A 10002-nucleotide genomic window follows, 5' to 3' on the forward strand; every position below is an offset into this window, starting at 1 on the left:
AGCTTAAATGTCTCAACAGTTTGGTAACGAGCCTTCGTGTTTCTGCTCAGGTATATGGCTCCAGAGGTCCTGGACGACTCCATAAACATGAAACACTTTGAGTCTTTCAAGCGAGCTGACATCTACGCCATGGGATTGGTCTTCTGGGAGATCGCCAGCCGCTGCTCCATGGGAGGTGAGGATCAAATGAGGAGGGGGTGGGTCATTGAGTGATTGAGGGAATGATTGGGAGGTTGACAGATTAATGGAGGGAGTGATAGATGAATGGAGCAAGAGAGGTTCTGAATCAATTATGGAAATATTCAGACCAGTATTTGCATAGATGGAGAAACCACATCAAGTCAATTTATTTTATAGAGCACATTTAAAAATCACCCAAAGTGCTCTGCGATCGCTGCAGATGGATAATCAATACGAGTAAAGGTGTAAATAATACAAGGATAAAAACAAAATCGATACAATCGATTTTATTTTCATTTACATATTTTTATCATCTACTGTCTATTTTCATTGTCCTTCTATTCACCCTAATTTTATTTTACTAATTGATTAGTTTTTATTGTAAAGCACTTTGAGCTTCTGTAAATTAAGTTTATTATTATTATTGTTCCAGAGCTTGAGTGAAACTGCAGAAAACGTTGTGAATTGTGGAGCTAAGCCATTAAGAACTTTATAAACAAATATTAAGATTTAAAATCTGTATTTTACTGGTATCTTATGCAAGTTTGCCAGGACAGGAGTGATTTGTTGTCTTTTTTTTCTTTTTTTGTACCCAAAGTCTTACAGCTGCATTTTGAACAATTGTAATTGAAAAGGGTTGAAGGAATGGATCGAGGGAATTACAGTAATCCAACCAAGAGCTGACAAAAGCCTGGATGTTGTTGACGGGTCCTTCTGAGAAAACGGCTTTAATTTGTCCACATTTCTGAGCTGGTAATAGCTGCTCTTCACAACAGAACTGACTTGTTAAAATTCAGAGAAATGTCCAAGAGGATTTTTAAACACACTCTGACTTTGTAGATAAAGGACCAAACACAGCGTTCAAGGCAAATGACGGAGTGAGGAGGGTCGAATAGAAATACTTCAGTTTTGTTTTGATGTATTTGTTCAAAGTTTCTCACTATTTAGAACAATAAAAAGGTTCTTCTACAAGTCGGCACTGTCAAGTGTAAGTTGTAGATAAAACTGTCGTCAGAATAACGGCGATACAGAATATTATATTTCTGAAACGGATCCAAAAGGAAGCCTGATTAGTGAGATTAAAAGGGGGCCTAAAATTGAACCTTGAGGGATGCCACATTTAAGGGATGAAGAACAGTTCCCTCTTGTAAGTGAAGAGGTTCTACATCTCAGGTAAATCAGAATATTAACCACATTTATTTTCTGGCAGGCATCCATGAGGACTACCAGCTGCCCTACTACGACCTGGTTCAGTCAGATCCATCAGTGGAGGAGATGAGGAAGGTGGTCTGTGAGCAGAAGCTTCGGCCCAACATTCCCAACCGCTGGCAGAGCTGTGAGGTAGGACAGAGGACTCGAACTCACTGCGTAAAGGTGTCGAGTGTTTATGGGGAGAGATGTGTTGTTTTCAGGTTGTCTGTCTGTGTGTCGTCCCATTCTCCTGGACACGATATATCTTAGTAACGCCTTAACGGAAGTTCATCAAATCTGGCACAAACATTCACATGGACTCAGGGATGAACCGGTTTGATTTTGGTGGTCAAAGGTAAAGGTCAGTTTGACCTTGCAGCATTTCACTAAATCAGACATTGTCAGTCTGTGGGGCGTGTCTCCCCAGGGGTACGTGGGACAGTTGAAGGGGGGGCACTGAGGTAAAGGTAGGGATGAAGGAGGACACAGGTGTTCTGAAAACAGCTGGAGGCAGTAAAGGTACGTGACTGAGCCGTACCTCAGTCTCATCTGAACTTCCTCACCTGTTTTAACAGCCATGAAATATCAGGGCGCCGCTGCCTGACGCTCCTGCTGTGGGAGAAATCAGACGCTCTTTGGAGGAAATTCCTCGAGGAAAGTTGCGGCTCTTTTCTTCCTCGTTGGCACTTTTGGCATCGCCTCCCTCCGGTGTTCAGTGCTGTTTACGATACAACGCCGCAGCATCGGCGTGATGCTGCAACCGCAGCGTTTTCCATGAGGACACCCGTCAGTTTGTCGAGAGCTGGAGGCGGCTACTTGTAATTCTCTATGTAGGAGAAGCCCTGACAGTCACTCTGAACCTCAAAGGCCTGGAGTCCTTGTCAATAACACCGATCAATCATGTGACACACACACACACACAGGAACACAGGAACACACTCTCACACACTCCCCAGAGAGGAAGAAACCACTCAGCTTGCAGGAGGAGAAAGTGTGTGTGTGTGTTGTATCTCCTTTAGCTTCTGGTTTCAGGTTTACCTGTCTTATAGAGAGAGAGAGAGAGAGACACAAACACACACACACACACACACACACGCTCATGTTACCATGTGCTGTGTAGAGGAAGACTGTAACAGTTCAGATCTTCATAGTAAAACAAACATACTTGATAAAGTTCAGTGTATTTTCAAATTATTATATTATGTATTATATTATAAATATATTACTATTATTATTTTGTTACTGACTCTGTTGTTCTCAGTGAAGATGAAGCCAGTGACAGACATGATATGATAGCGTCCGACAGGTTAGCATTAGCCACTAATGACCTCTGTAGTTGTCGGATTCTTACTTTCATATCAATAACATGAGGTTTTCACATTCATTGAAGGTTGTTTAAGCAACAAATCACATGCGCACAGACACTGTGACATCATGCTGTGCAGATCAGGACGTAGACAGTTCAATGTGAATGATCAGTTTGGATTAGGTCCCGTTTTATTTTGAATTGAGATTCAAACACCTTTGAAATATTTCTATTGTATTTCTGTGACTTCAGTTCATTCGTTCTAAATATTGATCAACGTAATCAACGATGTCCATATTTTAAATCAATGGATCATGGAGGATGAGCACATCAGTTGAAATCCCTTCACTGTGAGTCGTGTTGAACCGGTGTTATTGTGATTATTATTGTTTATGGCGCACAGTGAGGTCAGTCACTGTGTGAAGGATCACTTCATGTGTTGGTGTCAGAGCTTTTTAATTTCTCTTGTTCTTGTAGCTGATGAGGACTCAAAGTCAGAAAGTCGTCTGCTGTTAGAACTGACTCTGGATGAGTGTTGGAGAAAATGTTTAGACCTGAATCTGAACCTTATTGATCACGTCAGAGTGTCAGATGAGACGATACAGGCGTCCATCTCCAGACCAGACTTCTTTATTAACACACACTCTGCTGTCCCGACACAGACTCTGTTGCTGGATATAAACACTGGAGCAGATCAGGATGACATCAGAGCTCATCTTCTAACCATTTACACCTGTAGTTTCTCCATTCAGGTTCTTTCTAAAGCAGCATCTCCACCTCTTGTTTAAATTAAACCGATGAAGGTTAGACTCTCTTCCTATTTTCTCATTCTCTCTCTCTCCCTCCCTCTCTCTCCCTGTCTCTCTCTCTGTCTCTCTCTCATTCTCTCTCTCTCAATCTCTCTCTCTCTCTCTCTCTCTCTCATTCTCTCTCTCCCTGTCTCTCTCTCATTCTCTGTCTCTTTCTCTCTCTCTCTGTCTCTCTCTCATTCTCTCTCTCTCTTTCTCTCTCTCTCTCCCTGTCTCTCTCTCTGTCTCTCTCTCTCTCTCTCTCTCTCTCTCTCTCTCTTCAGGGTTAGCCTTTCTTCTCTCAATGTACTTCTTTGTAGAGAGTTTCATGACTGCATATGTATATATTTTATAACTGTATTACTTTGACAGCACGGCTCTTCCATCTCTAGTTTAAACATTATATCTATAATATATAATGAATCCAGCAGAATGATGAATAAAGCTTTCAAATATCAACAGCTGTCAAACTCACAGACCTTAAGTTATAGCTGTAACTCAGTGAAAGCAGGAGCTACATCTGTAGATCTACTCAGGTATCAAATAAAAAGGATGCTTCAGATAATAAATTCAGATATTTTATCTATATTTCCATGGTTACAGTGTCACAGCTGATGCAGAGTGAAGAGGAGCCAAATATCAGCTGTCAAACACAGAGGTGTAGGTAGGTTCAGGATCTGAGGAGCCCGTTTGACACTGGGTATCTGCCCAGACCAGGTCCGACCTCTTCATCATGAGCAATGAAATAACTTTAATTACAATTTAAACTAAAAACTGTTTGTACACTGTGAGTTAATTGAGGTCGAAGGTCTAATAAAAACTCAAACTGAGTAAAAATATGTTATATTTATGGATGAATTATAAGTTACTGAAGCAGATAAAACATTTTACTGGGCGATAATTAGTGTTTTTAATGTTTGTTAATGAATTCAAACACTGCAGGTGTAAACCCTTTTCCAACACATTAGGAGGGTTAATTAACTGTGGATTAAATGTATTTGACACGTTGATATCACAATGCTGGAGACTCGTTAATCTTATTTGAGCATCTTGATCCAAATAGTGAAAGTCAAAATACAAAGTTTATGATCTTAAATGTTATGAAAAGTTTAATTGGACCAACCCTGACAGTGACGTCTCACTCTGGTGGATTTGTTAAAACTAAATAAATACTTGTGGTTGTTCAGTGTTGTTACAGAGTGGAGCTTCTTCCCTCACAAGCTATCTTTGACAAACCGACAACAGTCAAGTTCAAATTACTCACTGAATTAACATTGATTAGTGACAGCTGAGCTGCAGTAATGAAGGGATCCAGATTTGATTTGTTATTTTAGCTGAAACTGATTAAATTAAAATCGGCCCAGATGAGACCTGATGCAGATCCTGACGATCAGCTGAGGACGTCTCCGTCAGGGTCATCCTCGATAACAGCAGGATGAAGCTGCTGACTGTTACTGGGAAACATCAAAGCTCCTCCAGTGTAAAGGTCTGTGTCCATGTGTAGTGTGATTATAGATCAGCTCTAGCTTCTATATTAATACTGTGAAAGTATCAAAGCCTCAGTCCACAGAGAAATGCACACAGCCTGTATTCAGAAACTGAGCCTTAAAACCAGCCGTCAGGACTTCTGGAACTTTGTGATGTCACAACAAAGCAGTCGCCAAGCCCCGCCCCCTTTTCTAAAGACAGAGACACTGTTGCTGCTGTTTTTTAATTGTGGATATTTAACTTGACATCAGAACCTGTTCCCATCGCACTCACTCTTCTTTTTATTATGCAACGTGCACCAATCAGGCTCCACGTTTTCAGTTAATTTCTCTTATTTTATCAGATACTTCAGACCAACCCCCTTCCATTATAAACACAAACTAACAACCACAAGTTCAGGTGCCCAGCAGCTCATTAGTAATAATAATAATAGTTAATAATAAACGATAAACAATAATAAATTGGTCCAGTTCATGAGCCACCTCATGAACACTGACGGCAGTGGGGACAAAGGATCTGAACCTCTCTGTAAAAAAGGTATTAAATTAATTAAAGTAAAATTTAAAGATGAATCAGATTTGGGTTTGTATTTTCCCGCTGGTGAAAGCCTCCGGTTTTATCTCCACTGTTCATCTTCACCCAGATCATCGACTGTTACACTGTGAACAGTTCATTCACTTTATGTAACTGGGATCTGGTTTCACTGTTTGGTCTGGAGATGAACTCAGGAATGTCTCAACACACACACACACACAAACACACACGCACACACACGCCTCTCACATTCACACAGCAATGATCCACAGACTGATAATGACACAGACTGACAAACAGGTTCAGTAAGGTGAAACCACAGACACAGTGTTTGTTTGTGAACGCAGCTCGATCAATTATTAGAAAAAGCTGATGATTGATCTTGTTGGTGTTCGACTCGTCCTCCTCCTGAATGTTCGACCAAGTTAGAGAACCCAGAGTTTAGTTTTAATCTTTTAATTTCTTTACTTTCAGCTATTGTGCTTTGTTGCAGAATATCGTGTGTAGCTCCGTATCGGAAATTATCTGCGCCCATACGAACACACCTGAACACACACATCACATGATCATTCACAAACACTGGGCGCTGGTGGAAACAGGAAGCAGACTGTCGACGCCGCAGCTGCTTAAAGTTGCAGAAATCACGCCAAGCGAGGACGACGAGGTGGAACCGTCACTGAAAGTCACACAAGTCTGAGGTGGAAAACATATGCTGTGTCTCATACGAGCCAATCAGGAAGCGAACGTCTGCGTCATCGTTTCCAAAAAACGTCTCCCTGGAGTTTTCAGACTGAAACGTCGTGCGAAGTACGAGGCCTCTGAGAATAACGTGTCAAATTTTTGTGTAAGGTTCAGACAACACCCACGGCTCGTAATATTAGTCCGTTAGTATTTTTAATTAATGTTGTCACAGAAACACAAAGGAATAAACTGTCTCTCAACTTCTGCAACTTGTTGGATGATAAAATAAATAAGTAATTAAACAGTTTCCATCATTTCAGAGGTGCTGCAGATATTTCTGTCAAAACGTATTATTTTTAATAATGTACACAGGTGCCAGTATGTAGTTTATACAGAACTGTGAAACTCTTCAGGATGTTGTAACTGAAGCGCAAGAAAGACTCATGCAGAGATAATTATCTCTCATGTCCAATTTCATATTTATTTTTTAAGAAAGAACAGCTTAAACGAAAACGATGAGTCACTGTTCGTTTCCCTCTCTGCTATTATCTCTCCTTAGTGTGCAGACACTAATCAGCACTAACGGCTGAAATGTTCCTGTGTGGCTCCTTGTGACTAAATGTGGTCAGACGAGTCTCCTCACGGTCTAAAGTGGATCCATTTGAGACCCAGAATTAAGATCCTTCAGTGTCTCAGTCGTTCCTGGTTCTAACGGCAGCGTTCCTCCACCATTCAGCTGTAAATGAGAATGGCAGATAAAAGCGGACCTGTCATATATATGTATATATGTATGTATATTCCCTTCAGCAGAAAGTCTTTGTCTTTAGGAAGAATTCTTTTTCTCAAAGATCTTTTCACTAGATTTTCCACAAATGGACAGAGTGTATATTAATGTACAGTGGCTTCATCAGTGTAGCATTACTTTACCAAAATGTGCAATTTGTATAGTGTCAACTTTACAGCACATGCACATATTAAAATGAGCAAAACATGCAACCTGAACTCCTTCAACCCTCGCCAGCCCAAGCTCCCTGTGCAGCCCAGAGATCCTCGTGTGAGGAGGTCTTTCTCCCCGGGAGAGAACAGAGAGGAAGTCTGGTTTTACATTTAGAAAAGAGAGGAAATAAATGAATAACAAATGGATAACCTTCTATTACTGACAAAAACCATCTCAACGACAAAAAAATAAATTAATAAAAGGGGAAATCAGTCTTTAGTAAGAATTCAACAGTTACAAGGATGTTTTACTTGAAGAGAGAAAAAATAAGATAAAAAATCTGATTGGAAACAGAATAAAAATGGCTGCCATCTCAAAAAACTCTTTTCCTTCTCTTCACTCTCTCCATCACAACGTTAGCAAACCACAAATTATCAGCCATGTTTTCCTGTTTCTTGTTGTCGGGTGCTGCTGGTCAGCACAGGTGTCACTGATTGTTACCATGGTAACATTGGTCTCGGGCCTGAGTTAGGATGGAGTTAAGGTGTCTAATTTTGAAGAGCCTAGAGCTAATATTCTCCATGTCTCTGTCAGAGCAGTTACATAACATACAGAATGAGATAAATAAGGTTTGTTTTTTTACTGTGTGTGTGTGTCTGTGTGTCTCTCTGTCTCTGTCTGTGTGTGTGTGTGTCTGTGTGTGAGTGTGTGTGTGTCTCAGATGGCTTGTTTATGGCAGTGTGCAGTTGGCTCTCGTCCACCTGATGAATGGAGGACTGGAGTGTGTGTCGGCTGTCTTAATGAGCACTGTAGGAAGTTTCACAGATGATGCAACTCACCAGTCAGACACTGAGAGAGACACACACACACACACACACACACACACACACACACACACACACACACACACACACACACACACACACACGACTGGACTCATACATACCAGATGCTGTTTACAGCCCCACTGAGGGAGACGTGAAGAGATGAGTGTAAACTCTGGAAGCTTCAGCTCTTATTTCACAGCCTGTTTAAACGTCTAGTTGGAGACGAGAGGAAAGAGTTTCCTTTTTTAAAAAAGAAAAAAAAAAAATCAAACTGAGAAATAATTAAATTAAAATAATGTTTATATAACGTAAACCTAAGAACAGAGGAGGAATAGCTGCTGTTTCAGGGCCTTTCTTCAGAATCATCCTCAGGAGCCGACGGTCAGGACACGACGTTAAAGAACGTTTCATATATTGAAACTATAAAATCTTTTGAATCAGAAATCTTTCCTCCAGCCACAAGACTCCAGTCCTGATCATCCGTATGAGAAGTTACATCGAAACTTAACTTCTTACTTCTTCTTTTTAAAAACTTTCACAGATGTTTCTCCTCCACATCTGTCCACATCTGTCGCAGTGCTGCTGTTTCTGTGGCTGTTATGGTTTTGTTTGTGTTGTAACAAAAGAACCAAAGTTAAAGCACATGAACAATTAACTTTTGGCTGATATAGTTTTAGGGGTCCATTGGTTTAGGATTGGTTTATTATTAGTTCTAACTTTAGTTTTTATTCCTCTGCTCCGGAGCCATTTTGTTTTCAGGTTGTTCGTCTATCCATCCCTTTCTCGAGGACACGATATCTCAGTAACGTTTTGACAGAACTTCTTCAAATTTGGTACAAACATTCACTGGGATTCAAGGATGAACTGATTAGATTTTGGTGGCTAAAGGTCAAAGGTGAAGGTCACGGTGACCCAACAAAACATGATTTTGGCCTTTTAAACGCTTTGAGGAGATTTCTTCAAATCTGGTAAAAACGTTCACCTGGACTCAAGGACGAACTGATTGGTTTTTGGCTGATAGAGGTCAAAGGTCAGTGTGACCTTAGAAACACTTTTTAGCCATTACTCAAGACTTCACACAAATAGTCGATATTTTCTGTGACGCTGGATAAACGGGGATGTAATCTGAAACTAGTCTGAGTGGCGGAGGGATACGACCACGAGGAGGTGGTTCTAGTTTCTGTTTGTATTTTGTGAGTTAATAAAGTTAAAAAAAAAACAAACTGTTGACCATCATGTTATTGAGTCGTAGTAACTTGGGTCCCGTCTCTCCCCTGCAGGCCCTGCGGGTGATGGCGAAGATCATGAGGGAGTGCTGGTACGCCAACGGCGCCGCCCGACTCACCGCTCTCCGAATCAAGAAGACCCTGTCCCAGCTCAGCCAACAGGAGGGAATCAAGATGTAGACACAACTACCAAACACACACACGCACACACACACACACACACACGCACCCACACACCTCTGACTGGCATCCATATCGTTAGCATTACAGCATTATTATCTTCATTATTACTCATTGGTTGCTCCTCCCCTTTGGTTTGAAGAGAAGTGAAGAATATTTTTCCCCTCGTGCTCTTTTTTTTTTCCCCATTTCATTCATTGACAAACTGATGAATCCTGCACCTGAAACTCAGGAACCATCAGTGTGTGTGCGTTGCTCTGACACACACACATGGATGGCTGGATCGATGGATGGATGGATGGATGGATCTGATGAGGGGTGTTTGTTTCTGAAGGGGATAAAAGAGGCATTAAAAGATGCCTCCACTCATTATCCTCCATGTTCATTTACTATATTCATCCCATGAAGACCCACAGAGGCACCTGGTCCATCTCAGCCCCCCGCCCCCCCGCCCGACTCCACCCAACCTGTGTGAGCTCAGACCTCACCGGGTGAACTAAAGGCCAGACAGGTAGCTGGGAATCACCTGGGAGACCTCTGAGCTGCCGGAGCTTCACCCTCACCCCCTCACATCTTCATCATCACCTCCTCATCTGTATATTAGCGTTTCATCCTTTACTACAGAGGGTTCAGCTGCTCTTCAGTGGGGCTGCACGGCGCTCAT

The 10002-nt window shown here is 41.5% G+C and overlaps 1 protein-coding gene across 1 annotated transcript in view; it reads left to right on the forward strand.

Annotated features, from left to right (window-relative positions):
• Window positions 1-9766, forward strand: part of LOC111220510 (TGF-beta receptor type-1-like) — a 67697-nt gene extending 57931 nt beyond the window's left edge. Inside the window, exons 7-9 of the mRNA XM_022743582.1 lie at window positions 51-175; window positions 1391-1521; window positions 9213-9766. Coding sequence (XP_022599303.1) covers window positions 51-175; window positions 1391-1521; window positions 9213-9338 — 382 coding nt within the window. The 3' untranslated portion in view covers window positions 9339-9766. The remainder of the gene's footprint in view (window positions 1-50; window positions 176-1390; window positions 1522-9212) is intronic.
• The last annotated feature ends 236 nt before the right edge of the window (window positions 9767-10002 follow it).

The sequence above is a fragment of the Seriola dumerili genome, unplaced genomic scaffold (assembly GCF_002260705.1).
Source record: "Seriola dumerili isolate Sdu_G_001 unplaced genomic scaffold, Sdu_1.0 BDQW01000069.1, whole genome shotgun sequence".
Classification (NCBI taxonomy): Eukaryota; Metazoa; Chordata; class Actinopteri; order Carangiformes; family Carangidae; genus Seriola; species Seriola dumerili.